We start from the raw sequence: 17,876 nt of genomic DNA, 5'->3' as shown, positions 1-17,876 counted from the left end.
TCATTTCTGAAGAAGGGTCTAGGCCTGAAATGTCAGCTTTCCTGCTCCTCTGATGCTGCTTGGCCTGCTGTGTTCATCCAGTTCTACACCTTGTTATGTCATATGTTCCATCACACTTGTGCCTTCAGATGATGGGCAGATTTTTGAAGTCAAGAGTTGAGTTACTCTGCTTGGAATTCCTAGCCACTGATCTGCCTTTATAGCCATAGCATTTACATGGATGGTGCATTTGAGTCTCTGGTCCACAGAAAATTCCAGGTTATTGATAGTATGGTATTTGATTATGGAAATGCCATTGAGTTTGAGAGATAGTTAGATTTTTTTTCTTGTCAGAGATGTTTGTTGCCTGGCAGTCATGTGACATAAATGAGCCAAACTTGCGTGGGGGCTTCAGTGTTCATCACCAAGAATGGCTCATTAGCAACTGCCGACTGAACTGGCTGAGCCGTAAAGGCCAGAGCTGCTGAACAGGGTCTGTTGTAGGTTGAAACGGAGTCAAGAAAAGGGAAAAATCTGCTTGAATTCATTTTTACAAATCCATCTTTCAAGATGGATCTTTCCATGACAATATCGATAAGAGTGGCTACCACGTAGTATTTTTGGTGACCGAGTGCTGTCTTCGCTTTGAGGATGTTTTCCGTCGTTTTGTGTGGCACTACTACCATGGTAAATGGGATAGATATTCAACAGGCCTAGCTACTCAACTGAGCATCCATGACGTGCTGCATACCATCAGCAACAACAGAGTTCTTTGTTTATTCATTCACAAGATGTGGGCAGCATTGACCAGGCCAGCATTTGTTACCCATCCGTAATTGCAATTAAGTGTCAACCACATTGCTGTAGGAATAGAGTCATATGTAGGTAAGGATGGTGGTCTCCTTCCCTAAAAGACATTAGTGAACCAAATGGGTTTTTCCTGATCAACAATTGTTTCATGTTCATCATTAGACTCTTAATTCTGGATATGTATTGAATTTAAATTCCACCATCTTCCATGGCAGGATTCGAACCCAGGTGCCCAGAAAATTACTGGGGTCTCTAGATTAATAGTCTAGCAATAATACCACTAGGCCGTCACCTCCCCAGTAATTATATTCCACCTCAATTTATAACCTCATGACACGGCACATACCTGATCTATCGTTACGATGAATCCAGCAATCAATTCTGACTCCATAAAGAGTGGAAGTGGACCAGCCAGAAGTGGCACCAGACATACCAGAAAATTGGGTCATACCAGATGAAGCTACTCACTGAACTACCTACTTGCCAAGCTGTAAGTGATAAATGGGGCTAAATGATTCCACATCCAATGAAGGGGATCTAATTTCTGTAGTCCTCCAACATCCAGTCGTGAACAATGGTAGACAATTAAAGAAGTAACTGGAAGAGAAGGTTCCCTAAATATCCCCATCCTCGAGTATGGTGTTTGGAATCCAGCGTTTCAGCATGAAATACTGGGCTGAAGCATTGACCAGAATTTTCAGCCAGTAGTACTGAGTGGATGATGCATCTCTGCATCCTTAAGTCTCCATCATCACAGATGCTAGTCTTTGATTAGTTCCATGTGATTTCATGAAATGGCTGAAGGCATTGGTTACTATGAAGGCTTATGGTCCTGACGACATGTCAGGCACGATGGCTTGGTGGCTCAGTGGCTCAGTGGTTAGCTCTGCTGCCTCAACACCAGGAACCCGGGTTCAATTCCGCCCTCGGATGACTGTCTATGTGGAGTTTGCACATTCTCCCCATATCTGCGTGGGTTTCCTCCGGGTGCTCCAGTTTCCTCCCACAGTCCAAAGATGTGCAGGCTAGGTGGATTGGCCATGCTAAATTGCCCGTAGTGTTCAGGGATGTGTAGATTAGGTGGGTTATAGGGGATGGGGTCTGGGTGGGATGCACTGAGGGTCGGTGTGGATTTGTTGGGCTGAAGGGCCTGTTTCCACACTGCAGGGATTCTATGATATGATTCTATGTCCACTATTGTACTGCAGATCTGCTCCACACGTAGCCATGCCCGTAGTACAGCTACAACATTGGTATCAACTGATAATGTGGAAACTTGCACCTGGGTGTTGTCCACAAAAAGCAGTTGCATTCCAACCCAGCCAATTTCCACTTTATAAGAAAACAACAAAATGGGGATCACAGCAGGTCAGACAGCATCTGTGAAGAGAGAGCAAGCTAATGTTTTGACCTAGATGACTCTTCAGCAGGGTCATACTGCAGCAAATTCCTCGTTCCGCTTCATAAGTCTACTCTTGATCATCAAATAAGTGACAGAATGAGTCATTGACAGCACTACCAAGTGACATTTATCAACAGTCATGTGCTCATTGCTCAGTTTGGGTTCTGACAAGATCACTTAGCTCTGGACTTCACAGCAATCTTGGTCTATACATGCACAAAAGTGCTGAACACTCGAGATAACACAGCAGGCCAGGCAGCAGAGGAACAGGAAAAGTTGATGTTTTAGGTCGGGACCCTCCTTCAGAAATGGGGAGGGAATGGAGCTCGGAAATAAATAGAGAGCAGTGATGGGGCTATGGAAGGTGGTTGGGATGGTGGTAGGTGAGTGCAGGTAGGGAGTGGTGGGGATTGATTGGTGAGGTGGGCAGAGTGGATAGGTAGGAGAGAAGATGGACAGTTGTCAGGTCAAGGAGGCGGGGATGAGAGGGAGGCTTGGACATGGGATGAGGCTGGGGCTGGGGAGATTTAAAAATTGTTGAATTCCATGTTAAGGCCATCGGTCTTTAAAATTTCCCCATTCCCAGCCTCATCCCATGTCCAAGCCTCCCTCTCATCCCCGCCTCCTTGACTAGACGCAGCCTGTCCATCTTCTCTCCCACCCTCCGCCCTTCTCACCAGACAGAACATATTAAAAGTCAGATTATGATAAAACCAGTGTTGTAATTAGTTGTGGATTTGAAGTTACGGTATGGCCGTGCGAATATACGAATTTCCTTTCTAGAACTTGTTGTTTGTTTTGGTTTATTGTACGTCAAAATGAAGCAGTTCCTGCAGTGTTTGGGATAAAAAGTGTTAGTATTATGTGCTAAGTATTTTTAACAAAATATTAATCACAGGGCTTAACCTACATTCTATTATTTAAAAAACGCAGTTGAAGAAATCATGAAAAAATCCCAGCAGCTCCAGCAATGTCCTCCATCTTTATTTGCTGAGAACAAATGCTCAGCAGACGAATTTGACATTCTGCTTTCGACACTGCCCGAAAAACTTAATCGGAGATTACTTCCTTTCCAGAAAGAAGGAATCAAGTTTGGCTTTGAAAGAAATGGCAGGTAAGCAAATGTTTATCATTTTGGATTTGTGATGATGAGAATACACAGCACTGTATTTTACTTTTTAATGCCTATGGCATTGTTCATCAGGAGGCTGGAGTCTGGATCATACTTGACATTTATCTGCTTAGATTGCCTGGTCCTTCAAGGGCATGCCTTACACAATCTTTGAGAATCCAGGTAGTTATCACCAAGATCAAATAGCCAAGTGAGAATCAGGTGCCTAATGGATGTAGGACATTTGACTTTATTGGGGTAGAGAACCCTGGAAGATGAATCAATGTTGCTTACTCTTAACTGCCCTCTAAGCAACAAATACTGGCCTAGCCAGTGATGCCTTCATCCCATGATTTGATTTTTTTTTTTTATCCTAGCAGCCCTGTGAAAGTATTGTGTTATTAAAAGATATTTTTGAAGTTGCTTTGGAAAAAGCATTTCAGTGATTTTAAAATATTACTGGTTGCTTGGTGGTACAGGATGAGAGTTTTGCTGAAAAAAGAGACATGACCTCCAATCTGCTTGTCTTGTGCTCATGGAAACAAAAACACAAGAACATCAATAACTTCTTCCCTTTGCAAGGAGACTAAATTTCGGTTCTGTCCTGATGAGTGCAAAACAAAAGCTTCAACATTATGTCTCGTTTCACGTGCAGCAATATTCTAAATCTTGCTGACGAAGGAAAAGTGTACAACGTTGTCCAGCAAGGATTTTTGCTTCCAGTTCGCTATTTTTCAAGTGTTTTGTAGTTTGCATTTTTTAATTCCACGTATCCTGAACTGCCAGAAGATAGGGCATACTGTTGTATTTTCTGCCTGTTAACTGAAGTTACTTTGTGGCTACATTTTTGTTGTCATTGGCGAAATGATGTTGCTCAGCACTGGCCTCCAGGAAAGCTGCCCACAAACATCTATCAATCTCTGTAGCATGAAATTCTAATTTCCAAATGTGAATTTCAATCTGATCTGGGGCACGGGAATCTCCAACATGTGATCCCATCAAATAGGGAAAGTAACCAATCTCACTGAAGAATTCACACAGAGGGCAAGCCAGGAGTATAATGTGCTTTCTTTTTCTTGCTGTTTTGCTTTTCGCAAAATTTATGAATAAATTGGGATGTACACATTAAAAGTCTGAATATCATGAATGAGCTTAAAAAGTGACTGTATTAGAGATGGAATTTTTGTCACAATGGAAAGATCTGACACTACACATAGAATATGAGTTTTTCAGGGCCATTACAATTGTTCAGTCTTCATCATAACTTGTGTATGCTGGTGAAAATGCAGTCTTGCTTTATTAGCAACATGCAATCATTTTGTGGAGGTTTTGCAAGCATATTTCGCCTAAAAAGACAAGTTCTCAACAGTTCGGTGAGTTATATTGATGGTAATCTGTTGGGTTTTGAACAAAACCAGTGGAAGAGCTGGATATCATTGTCAGTAACTTTTTTGATTTCCAAATTTAACTTTACATGTTCAGACACCAGAAATTGCTGTTGGTTTTGCCATTATAATAATGGCTCAGCAGCATTACAATTGCATAATCCTAGCTCGAAGTGTTTTATCATTGGAACTTTATGCATGTCATTGAAATGTGGGCGTATAATTATGCCACAGCAACATCTGCGAGTTTATATTTGGGGAGGCAATGGTCTTGGTATTATCACTGTAGATTATTAATCTAGATCCGCACGTATTGTTCTGGCAGTTGGGGGGGTGGGGGAGGCGGTGTGGGGTGGGGTGCGGAAGTGGGAGGGGGGTGGGATTTTGACCCAGTGACAGTGAAGGAATGGCAATATATTTCCAAGTCATGATCGTGAGTGATTTGGAGGGGAACTTGCAGGTGGTGGTGTTTCTATGTTTCTGCTGCCCTTGTCCTTCAAGATGGAAGTGTTAATGGGTTTGGAAGGTTCTGCCTCAGGTTCTTTTGGTTAATTTCTGCGGTACATCTTGTAGGTAGTCCATATTTCCATTATTGAATGTCAGTGGTGGAGGAAATGGATATTTGTGGATGTCATGTGAATTAAGTGGCTGCTTTCTCCTGTATGCTGTCAAGCTTTTTGAGTGTTCTTGGAGCTGTAATCATGTGGGAGGTATTCCATCATTTCTGGTGGCCCATTGTGCTAATATGGTGAGTCCAGTTGAGTTAATGGTAAATGGCAATCCCAAGGATGTTGATAGTTGGACACTCGGTGATGGTATCATCATTGAATGATAAGAGGCAGTGGTTAGATTATGTCTTATTGCAGATGGCATTGCCTGGCATTTGTGTTACACAAATGTTTTGTCAAGTGTTAGTCCAGCCTGGATATTGTCCAGCTCTTGTTGCAGTTGAACATGTACTACTTCAGTGTCTGAGGATTCATGAATTGTGCTGAACATTGTGCAATTATCAGTAAACATTATGATGGAGGGAAGGTCATTGATGAAGCATCTGATGATGGTTGGTCCTAGGACACTACCCTGAATAACTCCTGCAGAGATGCTGTGGAGCTGACTTGATTGACCTCCAAAAACCCCAACTATCTTCCAATGTGCCAGATATGACTATAGCAAGTGGAGATTTTTTTCCCTGATAAACATGTATTCCAGTTTTGTTTAACCACCTTGATGCCACGTTCTATCAAAGGCCTGACCTCTGAAATTCTGTTTATTTGTCCACGTTTGAACCGAGGCTGTAATGAGATCAGGAGCTAGTGGTCCTGGTGGAATCCAAATTGGCCATCAGTGAGCAGGTTATTGCTGAGCTGATACGGCTTGATAGCAATGCTGATGACACCTTCCATCACTTTACTGATGATCGAGAATGGACTGATGGGGAGGTAATTGGCCGGGTTGGACTTGTCTTGCTTTTCATGTACAGTATGTACCTGGGCAATTTTCCACATTGTAGGATAGATGCCAGTGTTGTAACTACACTGGAAGAGCTTGTCTAGATGAGTGGCAAGTTCTAAGCACAAGTCAGAAGTGATATTGTCAGGCCCATAGCCTTTGCAGTATCCAGTGCCTCCGACCATTTCTTGATATCACAAATCAAATTGGCTGTAAACTGGTATTTGTTATGTTGAGGAGGTTGAGATGGATCATCCACATGTCATTTCTGGCCAAAGATTGCAGCGAGTGCTTCAGCCTGATCTATTACACTGATGTGTTGGGCTCTTCCATCATTGAGGTTAGGGATCATTTTGGAGCCGCCTCCTCCAGTGAGCTGTTTAATCCATTCAGGACTGGGTGTGGTTGTACTGCAGAGCTTAAGTCTGATCTGTTGCTTGTGGGATTGCTTAGCTCTGCATTTCATTTGCTGCTTATGCTGTTTGGCATGCAAGTAGTCCTGTTTTGGTAGCTCCACTAAGTTGACACCTCGTCTTCAGGTACGCTTGGTGCTGCTCCTGGTATGTCCTACTGTACCCTACGTTGAACAGGGTTGATCCCTTGGCTTTGATGGTAATGGTTGAGTGGGGGATATGCCAGCCCATCAGTTTGTAGATTTTGCTGGAATACAATTCTGCTATGTTGATGGCCACAGTGCCTCATGGATGCCCAGTCTTGAGGAGTTGATAGATCTGTTCAAAGTCTGTCACAGTGGTAGTGCCACACAGTGCAGTAGAGGGTATTCTCAGCATGAAGGTGGGATTTCACCTCCACAGGCTGTGCAGTGGTCACTGTTATCAATACTGTCATAGACTAATGCTTCTGCATCCAGTAGATCGGTAAGGATGAGGTCAAGTGTGTTTTTCCCTCTTGTTGGTTTCCTCACCACTTGCCACAGACCCAATCTAACAAGTATGTCTTAGGTCCCCACCAGCAGTCTGCTGCCGAGCCACTCTTGGTGGACATTGAAATCCCTCACCCAGATTACATTTTGGTTTTTGCCATCCTCAGTGCTGCCTCTAAGTGTTTTTCAAGATAGAGGAGTACTGATTCATCAGCTGAGGGAGGGCGGTATGTGGTATTCAGCAGGAGGTTTCCTTGAGGTTGTAGACATGCTCGCCAAGCTGGTGGGTTTGGTTGCAAACGTATCGCCACCCTTCTAGGTAACATCGTCAGTGCACCTCCAGTGAAGCATTGGTGTTCTGTCCCATTTGTTATTTACATGCCTCAATTTGTTGCGGTGTTTGGTACCACTTCCAGTTCTGTTTCTCAGTGATTTGTATACCTGGTCCAGTTCAATGTGTTTGATGGAGTTCCGCTTAGAATACCAGGCCTCCAGGAGTTCCCTGGCGTGTCTCTGTTTGGCTTGTGCGATTATGGATGTGTTGTCCCAGTCGAATGCGTGTCCCTCGTTGTCCATGTGTAGTGAGACAAGACACCCAACAAACGAGTTGAAGATGGCAGATTTCCTTCCCTGAAGACCATTACTGAGCCAAATGGGTTTTTTCCAACATGTGACAATGGTTTCATGGTCACAGAAGATTCGTAATTCTGAATTTTTTTTTTCAGAATTGACTTCAAATTCCATCTGCTGTGAGGATATTTGAACCTGGGTTCCCAGAACATTAGCTGAATTTCTGGATTAATAGCTGAGCAATAATACCACTCGGCTATTGCCTCCTCTTGTTTGTGCTATAACTACCTAAAGATCAAATTAAGGTCTTTTGTACTTGTGGGGGTGAAAAAAAAGCATGCTTCTGATTTTGTCATGTACTGTAATGTCTATGGATAGAACTTGAGCTTAGCTCTATTACAGGATGGAGTGTGTATGTGTGTATGTGTGCGCGCGTCCCAGTGGGCATAGAGATAAATAAAACAAACTTTTCAGACAATTAATATCAAAGCATGTATTATCATCTTTTGCATTTAGAATTCAAAATTTCCTGGACTCTTTGGAATTGAGAAATTGTTCTTTTATGAAAAGCATATTGCCTTACATGAACTGTATAAATGCATGAGAGCGGGGGCTGTGGGGCTGATAAGCAAACTGACCATAGCTCCATGGTACAGGAGAGCCAGTTAAGAGGGGTGAGAAAAGAAAAGTGAAATGTAGTTGTAATCGGGGATCGTGCAGTCAGGGGAATAGACACTGTAGCCAGGATCAAGAGTACCAAAGGCTGTGTTGCCTGCCTGATGCCTAGATTCAGAATAGCTCAACTGGGTCACAGAGGAACATGGAGTGGGAGGGAAAGCTCTAATTATCGTGGTCCCTGTAGGTGCCAATGATACAGGGAGAAAGAGGAAAAAGGTTTTGAGGTAAAATGAGCAGCTAGGAGCTGAAATTAAAAAGTAGAACTGAAAAGGTTCTATGGATTGCTTCCTCAGCCACGAACAATGGGCACTGGATCAACAAGATTAAAGAGGTGAATGTGTGGCTTAGAGTTTAGTGTGGGAGAAATGGGTTCAAATTCATGGGACATTAGCACCAGTACTTTAGAACAATGCGCCCCTTCCTCTCCCCTCCAATGGACAAGCTCAACCTGAATCATACTTTGACCAGAGTTCTGGCAAATTGCATAATCATGGCTGTAGATTGAGCTTCAGGGCTGGGAACTAAATATTGATGGATACGTGTCCTTATGAAATGACAGGCAGATGGGCAAAAGGTGCAGGGTAGCCTTGTTAATAAGAAATTACATTAATTTGACAGCAAGAAGTGATTCAGTGTTGGAAGACGTAGAATCTGTATGGGTAGAGTTGAGGAACTTCAAAGGCAAAAAAAGACTCTGATGTAAGTTAAGAGCAGGGCTCCTAGCATAGTCAGGATGTAGTGAAGGAAACATATCAGGACATTCAAAAGGCATGTAAGAAAAGCACTATTAGTATAATCATGGGGGATTTCAATATGCAGGTGGACTGGGAAAATCAGGTTACTAGCAGATCTTGAGCAAAGGAATTTGAGGAATGTCTAATGAGGTTTTTTTTTGCAGCAGCTTCTGATAGAACCCACTGGAACAAGCAATTCTGGATTTGGTGATGTGCGACGAGGCAGGCTTGATCAGGAAACTTTAAGTTGAAGGATCCCCTCGGGGCAGTGACCATAATATGGTAGAATTCACCCTGTAGTTTGAGAGGGAGAAGGTGGAATCGGATGTAACAGTATTTCAATTGAGTAAAGCTAACTACAAAGACAGAGGGAAGTGCTGTTCAAGAGTTGATTGGAATGGGAACCTAGTGGGGAAGATGGTGGAGTAGCAATGGCAAGATTTTCTGGGGTAATATGTGAGCCACAGCAGAAATTCATCCCAAAGAAGAAGAAACATACTAAGAGGAGGATGAGTCGACCATGGCTGACAAGGGAAGTCGGAACCAGCATAGCAAAAGATAAAGCATACAATGTGGTGAAGATGATTGGAAAGTCTTTAGAGGAGACTAGCTAAATATAGCAATAAAGGGAGAAAAGATGAAATATGAGGACAAGAGTTTTTTAAAAACACATCTGGATAGTAAAAGGGAGGCAAGAGTGTACAATAGATTGCTGAAAAATGAAGCTGGAGAAATAGTAGGGGAACCAAATAGGCACTTTGCATTACTTTTCACAATGAAGACACCAACAGCACATTAGAACCTCAAGATGGCGGGTGGGGCAGACATGAGTGCAGTAGCCATCGCTAAGGAGAAGCTGCTGGGGAAGCTGAAAGGTCTGAAGCCTGGACAAAACACCAGGACCAGATCAACTATGCCCCAGAGTTCTGAAGGACCAAGCTGAGCAGATTGATCACCACCAGTGCTTCCACATTCAAGAATCACTGGAGTCCGAGAGGGCCCCAGAGGACTGGAAAATGGCTAATGTAACCCTCCTGTTTAAGAAGGGAGGGAGGCGCTATGCGCAATCTATAGCCTCATGGCCTGGCATATCCCCCAGTCAACCCTTATCAAGGCTTGGGATCAACTCTAGTCAATCTGTGGAACTCAATGTTGCAGTAGGCTATGGAGTTCAAGTCATTGAGTGAAATTAAGACACGGATAGATGTTTGATTGGTAAAGGAATCAAAGGTTATAGGGAGAAGGCAAGAGAATGGGGCTGAGAAACATATCAGCCATGGTGGAGTAGATTCAATGGGCTGAATGGCTTAATTCTGCTCCTATATCATATGATCTTATGTTGAAGGACCTGAGATTGTTTACCAAGCAATCTGCAAGACAATAACTACCACTCAACTCTGATTCAACATACATTGAGTAGTTAATAGAGAGAGATGGTGGGAGTGGTTAAGTCTTAATCAGATTACGTTGTGTAGAAGAAGCAAGTGCCTGGAAAAATGGAGCTTTTGCACTTGAAGTTGGACATTTTATTTGGATCAGAGTTTTCACCAATTAGCATTGAAAAATAACCTTTGACCTTGAGACATGAGTCATTGATCTTTGGGCAAAAAACCTATCTCACATGCTTCTGTCTGCTAGATAAAATGTGACTATTTAGAAGTGCTAGGAGATTCACTGGTTAAGTAAACAGGCAGGAGATTCTGTGGTACTGAGCGAGACTCCTGATGGTACGTTGCCTCCCGGGTGCCAGGGTCAGGGATGTCTCTGATCGGGCCTTCAGGATTCTTAAGGGGGAGGGAGAGCAGCCAGAAGTCGTGGTACACATCAGTACCAATGACATAGCTAGGAAACGGGATGAGGACCTGAAAAATGATTATAGGGAGTTAGGATGGAAGCTGAAAGCCAGGACGAGTAGAGTAGTAATCTCAGGATTACTACTGGTGCCACGGGCTAGTCAGCCTGGAAACAGAGAGAGAGCGCAGCTGAACACGTGGCTACAGAGCTGGTGTAGGAGGGAGGGCTTCAGGTTTGTAGATCATTGGGATATCTTCTGGGGAAGGTGGGACCTGTACAGGAAGGACGGGTTGCATCTAAACTGGAGGGGCACCAAAATCCTGTGCGGGAGGTTTGCTAGAGCTCTTCGGGAGGGTTTAAACTAGTTTGGCAGGGGCATGGGAACCGGAGCTACAGATCAGAGGATGGGGTAGCCAGTGTACAGACAGACAAAGCAAGCAGAGAATCTATGAGGAAGGATAAGCAGTTCATAGAGCCAAGTTGCAGTCAGTGTAACAGGTTGAGATGTGTCTACTTCAATGCAAGAAGTATCAGGATAAGGGTGACAAACTTAGAGGATGGATCAGTACTTGGAACTACGATGTTGTGACCATTACGGACACTTGGGTAACACAAGGGCGGGAATGGTTGTTGGATGTTCCGGGGCATTGATGTTTCCAAAAAAAAGGAGGAAGGTAAGAGGTGAGGGAGTGGCATTGCTAATCAGGGATGGTATCACAGCTGCAGAAAGGGAGGTCTTGGAGGAGGGTTTCTCCACTGAGTCAGTATGAGTGGAAGTCAGAAACAGGAAAGGAGCAGTCACTTTATTGGGAGTTTTCTATAAAGACCCCCCGCCCCAATAGCAACAGAGACACCGAGGAGCTGATTGGGAGACAGATTTTGGAAAGGTGCAGAAGTAATAGGGTTGTTGTCATGGGCAATTTCAACTTCCCTAATATAGATTGGAACCTCCTCAGTGCAAATAGTTTGGATGGAGCAGATTTTGTCAGGTGTGTCCAGGAAGGATTTCTGACTAAATAAGCCGACTAGAGGGGAGGCCATATTGGATTTGGTGTTTGGCAACGAACCAGATCAGGTGTCAGATCTCTCAGTGGGAGAGCATTTTGGTGATAGTGATCACCACTCCCTGACCTTTACTATAGTCATGGAGAGGGATGGGTGGGGGGGGAGCAGATGGTATGGGAAACTATTTAATTGGGGAGGGGGAATTACAATGCTATTAGGCAAGAACTACGGAGCACCAATTGGGATCAGATGTTCTCAGGGAAATGCACGATAGAAATGTGGAGGTTGTTTAGGGAGCAGTTGCCTACAGGTACTGGATAGGTTTGTCTCACTGAGGCGAGGAAAGGATGGTAAGGTGAAGGAACCTTGGATGACAAGACATGTTGATCACCTAGTCCAGAGGAAGAAGGAAGCTTACTTAAGGTTGAAGCAAGGATCGAACAGGGCTCTAGTGATCTACAAGGTAGCCAGGAAGGAACTGAAGAACGGACTTAGGAGAGCTAGAGGGGCAATGAGAAAACCCTGGCGGGTAGGATCAAGGAAAACCCCAAGGCATTCTATGCTTATGTGAGGAACAAGAGAATGGCCAGAGTGAGGGTGGGGCTAATCCGGGATAGTGGAGGGAACTTGTACCTGGATTTGAAGGAGGTAGGGGAGGTCCTCAATGAATACTTTGCTTCAGTATTTGCCAGTGAGAGGGACCTTGACGTTTGTGAGGACAGCATGAAACCGGCTGATATGCTCGAATAGGTTGATGTTAGGAAGGAGGATGTGCTAGAAATTTTGAAAAACATGAGGATAGATAAGTCCCCTGGGCCAGACGGGATATACCCAAGGTTACTGAGGGAAGAGATTGCTGCCCCTTTGGCAATGATCTTTGTGTCCTCACTGTCCACTGGAGTAGTACCAGAAGATTGGAGGGTGGCAAATGTCATTCCCTTGTTCAAGAAAGGGAATAGGGGTAATCCTGGAAATTACAGACCAGTCAGTCTCACTTCTGTGGTTGGCAAATTATTGGAGAGCATTCTGAGAGATAGTATTTATGATTATTAGGAAAAGCACAATTTGATTAGAAATAATCAGCATGGCTTTGTGAGGGGCAGGTCATGCCCCACAAGGCTTACTGAATTCTTTGAGGATGTGACAAAACACATTGAAGGTCGAGCAGTGGATGTGATATATTTGGATGTTAGCAAGGCATTCGATAAGGTTCCACATGGTAGGCTAATTCAGAAAGTAAGGAGGCATGGGATTTGGGGAAATTTGGCTGTCTGGATACAAAACTGGCTGTCCATAGAAGACAGAAGGTAGTAGTAGATGGAAAGTATTCAGCCTGGAGCTCCGTGCCAGTGGTGTTCCGCAGGGATCTGTTCTGGGACCTCTGCTCTTTGTGATCTTTAGAAATGACTTGGATGAGGAAGTGGAAGGGTGGATTAGTAAGTTTGCCGATGACACGAAGATTGGTGCAGTTGTGGACAGCGTGGAGGGTTGTTGTAGGTTGCAATGGGACATTGACAGGATGCAAAGCTGGGCAAAGAAGTGGCAGATGGAATTCAACCCAGAAAAGTGTGAAGTGATTCAATTTGGAAGGTTGAATTTCAATGCAGAATACAGGGTTAATGGCAGAATTCTCGGCAGTGTGGAGGAACAGAGGAATCTTGGGGTCCATGTCCATAGACCCCTCAAAGTTGCTAGCCAAGTTGATAGGGTTGTAAAGAAGGCGTATGGTGTGTTGGCTTTCGTTGGCAGCAGAACTGAGTTTAAGAGCCGTGAGGTTATGCTGCAGCTCTATAAAACCCTGGTTGGACCACATTTGGAATATTTGTGTTCAGTCCTGGTCACCTCATTACAGGAACGATGTGGAAGCTTTAGAGAGGGTGCAGAGGAGATTTACCAGGATGCTGCCTGGACTGGAGGGCAGGTCTTATGAGGAAAGGTTGAGGGAGCTAGGGCTTTTTTTCATTGGGGCGAAGAAGGATGAGAGGTGACTTGATAGAGGTGTACAAGATGATGAGAGGCATAGATAGAGTGGATAGTCAGAGACTTCTTCCCAGGGCGGAAATGACTATTACGAGGGGGCATAATTTTAAGGTGATTGGAGGACGGTATAGGGGAGATGTCGGAGGTAGATTCTTCACACAGAGTGGTGGGTGTGTGGAATGCACTGCCGGCCATGCTAGTGGAGTCAGATACTTTAGAGACTTTTAAGCGACTCTTAGATAGGCACATGGAGAATAGTAAAATGATGGGTTTGCAGTGTATATTGGTCTTAGTAGGATAATAGGTCGGCACAACATCGTGGGCCGAAGGGCCTGCTGTACTGTTCTGTGTTCTAAGTAAGCAACTCAGCCCATCAAGTGTGTTCCTCCAGTCAATGTGATCATGGCTGCTCAATTCTCAATTCTACTTTCCTGTCTTCCCCTAATAACCCACAATTCCCTTATTGATTTAAAATCTGTCTATTAAATATAGTTGATAAGCCCACCTCATCAGCCCTCTGCAGTAAAGAATTCCACAGATACACACCCCTCTGCGAGAAGAAACTCGTCCTCCGTGACCCCTTATTCTGACATTATGCCTCTTGTTCTACCTCAGCTCTCCCACAAGGGGAAACTACCTTTCTGCATCAATCCTGACAAGTCCCCTCAGAATTTTGTATGTTGGAATAAGGTCTTCTTTCGTTCTTCTATAGTCCAATGAGGACCGGCCCAATCTACTCAACCTCTCCTTAAAGGACAGTTCGTTAACTGATGTCAGCCAAGTGAACCTTCTCTGGAGTGCTTCCAATGCCAGGGCTCCAGAACTGTTCACAGTACTCCAGTTGTGGTCTGATTAGTGTTTCCAAAGATTAATCTACTTTTTGATATTCTGTTCTCTTTGAAGTAGAGGGCAGCATTCCATTTGCCTTTCCTGTTATCCACTGAACTTGGATGCTTGTATTTTTGTGATTCATGGATGAAGTCTCCCAAATCCCTCTATTCCATAGCTATCTGCAGTCTTTCTCCAATTAAATAATATTCAGCTCCTCTATTTTTCCTATCAAAGTGCATAACCTCACACTTTTCCATGTGAGATTTCATCAATTAACCCTTCATTTTCCTGCTGTAGAGTCTTTGTGTCATTCTCACTACTTGATTCCTCACCTATTTTTGTGTCCTTCACATTTTGTCTATAGTACAGACACTTCCTTCATGGAAGTCATTGATATATATTTTAATAATTTTGGCACCAGCACTGTGTGCTGAGACACACTAATAGTGACAGTTTGCCATCCTGAAAATACCCCCCTCCTTACAACTCACTGTCTTCTATTTGTTAACCAGTCATCTATACATGAGAATATACTACATCCAATACCACTTGCTCCTATTAATGGTACCTTATCAAACGACTTCTGAAAATCCAAATATATTACATCCGCTTCTTCCCTTTTGTCTATTCTGCTTGTTATCTTCTCAAAGAATTGTAGTAAATTTGTCAGGTGTGATTTGCCCTTCATGAAGCCAAATTGACTCTGCTCGATCATATTATGCATTTCTAAATGCTCTGCTATAATAGTATAATCTTTTATAATAGACTCTAACATTTCCCAATAAAGATATTAAGCTCACTGGCCTATAGTTATTTGATTTTGTTACTTTTGCAGTTTTCTAATCCCTGGGATGACTTCAGAATCTGATGATTCCTGGAAGATTACTACCAGTGCATCCACTTTAATATCCACAGATGCATCCTGTCAGATCCAGGGGATGTATCAGTCTTTAGCCCTATTAGTTTCCCGAGCATGTTTTTCTCTGGTAATCGTTATTGTATTTAGTTCCTTTCCTCCTTTTGCCCATTGAATGCAGTTGGTGACTTTAGCTGTGAAGACTGACGCAAAGTATTTGTTCAACTGTTCTGCCATTCCCTGGTACCCCACTATTATTTCCCAGCCACTTTCTCTCGGGGCCTCTATTGTCTTTGGATTTGCTCTTCCTTTTTGTATATTTGTGGTTACATTCAGGAATTAAATTAACAAGTCTGAATAAGAACATGTTTATTCCTAAGTTATATTCATAAAGATTACACACCTTTGGTGTAATCGTGGAATGTTTTGAATACAATCATGGGATATTTTTAACGCAAGCTTTTTTAAATTTCATTTTTGTAGAGCTATAAAATTGGATTGGTTAATAGAACATTTAAAATTTGGCAATGTGAAAATGAATTTGAACAAACTCTTAAGCAAACAAACTTGTTAAAACTATCACAACTGTGAACATAATTTTTGCCTGTTTTATCCTAAGCAACACCTTTTTTTTTACACTAACAATCTGGAAAAAAATTCTACTTTTCATCATTTTGCTATATATATCCTGTACTTCACTCCATTCAATCACTTCCCTTATCCTACAGTTCAGCCAAGGTGTTGATGTCTCTGGACTAGTAATTCAGAGACCAGGGCAATGTTCTGAGTAGATTTTGATAATTTCAAATTTCATCATCAGTAAGTAAAAGTCAGCCTAATGGCAACCAGTGCCAGTTGTCGTAAAAACCCGTCTGGTTCACTAATGTTCATTAGGAAAGGAGAATCTACCATTCTTAGCTGGACTGTCTACATCTGACACCAGAGCTTTAACATTGTGGTTGAATTCTTGTACGTCCTCTAAAATGAGAAGAGACCCAGTCGTTTCTAAGTGAATTGGGATAGGCAACAAATACCAGCCTTCCTAGCGATGTCCTCATTCATTGCAAGAAGAAAATGTACATTCAAAATCATAATTCTTAACAATGAGTAATTCTAGCTTTGCTTCATAACAGCTCTGTAGCTACTTCAGCCCTATATTTACTGGTGAATGTTCCCGTACTCTGAAAGAGGCCTTCTGTGGTATCCTCGCACCATGGGACTTCAAGCATTCAGCCAACTTGGTTCTACTGCTTGAAACTCCCTTTCCTATTCACTCCACTTTATTAAACTTCCTCAAAACCCATGTGTTAGGCCCAGTCTTTGGGCACTCCCAATTATTTTAACATGAGGCATGTATTTTCATGATGCATTTGTGGGACATCTTGGGACACAGTTTACATTTAAGGTAATATATACATGCAAATTAGGATGTTTCAGATGTAAATCGATCTGTACAGAGTTCATACTTAGTGAAACAAAGAAATTGCTGTAGAGCACTATATTGTAGTAATTGTCAACAGCTAATTATGATTTTCAATATGTAGTATACCCATATTGCTCAATCCTACACCTTTGTGAATCTGCATGTAAGGCATTTTGAAGAACAATGAGCCAAAAAAAACTAGTTGCTTTTTGACATGGAGTCTTTTCCTATAAATTAATCTGTGAATAAATCTTTGGGGTTTCGTGTGTAGGTGTAGAAATGAAATATTGTGGACATGCTAGAAACCTCAAGAGTGGGGGAGTATCCCAGAAGTGTCAAGAAGCAATCAGGTTTTTTGTTTTTGACTCTTGTCTGATATTTGGATTTTGGTGAAGTTAAATAAATTAAATTGTAAATCATGCAGTTTAACATCACTTACGTATATTTTAAAACTATTTAGTCTTTTTCCCAAATAAAATTTGTTATTGCTGATTCTGAAGTGGCAAATGACCTGAATAATTTTTTTCTTTAGTGTTTCTTATCTTTTTGATATCATATCAGTACCAATTAACTCGAGGTGCAGATGCAAGTGCTATATGTAAGATCAGCAGGAATTTTGTTGATATGTATGAGTTTGTTTAAGATGGAGAACAGTTCCTTAAAATATAGGACTGTTCAGCACTTTTGTCATGACACTACTTTTTTAAATTGTCCATTCCATGGTGCTTTTTTATCGTGACAACTGGACTCCAGGGGCGGCTGAGAAATTTCTTTTGTGGTTTCTGTAGAGACAGAGACACGTATATCTGAACATATGCGGGCAGTTACTTAAATTGCAGATGAGCTTCCAGGTGTCAGTTACTCCTTCTGGTCTCCAGGATGTTGATCAGCCTGCTTCATCCTGGCTAGCTAGCTAGCTATCATGTTGGACACAGTTCCTCATACCCTCATGCTTTTCATGTGATTGGCTCTGGAGAGGCAGAACC

The 17,876-nt window shown here is 42.7% G+C and overlaps 1 protein-coding gene across 6 annotated transcripts in view; it reads left to right on the top strand.

Moving 5' to 3' along the window:
• Window positions 1-17,876, top strand: part of zranb3 (zinc finger, RAN-binding domain containing 3) — a 125,136-nt gene that overhangs the window by 7,975 nt on the left and 99,285 nt on the right. For 3 of the 6 annotated variants that reach the window (XM_048598941.1, XM_048598942.1, XM_048598939.1), the window contains exon 2: window positions 3,125-3,305. The exons of 1 other annotated variant lie outside the window; for it this stretch is intronic. In XM_048598941.1, the coding sequence (XP_048454898.1) occupies window positions 3,136-3,305 (170 nt within the window). In that variant the 5' untranslated portion in view covers window positions 3,125-3,135. Of the gene's footprint in view, window positions 1-3,124; window positions 3,306-17,876 lie in introns of those variants that run through there. 2 more of the 6 variants (XM_048598945.1, XM_048598944.1) reach the window with 2 other exon arrangements.

Source organism: Rhincodon typus, chromosome 7 (genome assembly GCF_021869965.1).
Source record: "Rhincodon typus isolate 14 chromosome 7, sRhiTyp1.1, whole genome shotgun sequence".
Classification (NCBI taxonomy): Eukaryota; Metazoa; Chordata; class Chondrichthyes; order Orectolobiformes; family Rhincodontidae; genus Rhincodon; species Rhincodon typus.
Note: the sequence above shows the minus strand (reverse complement) of the source record. Positions and strands in the feature narration are given on the sequence as shown.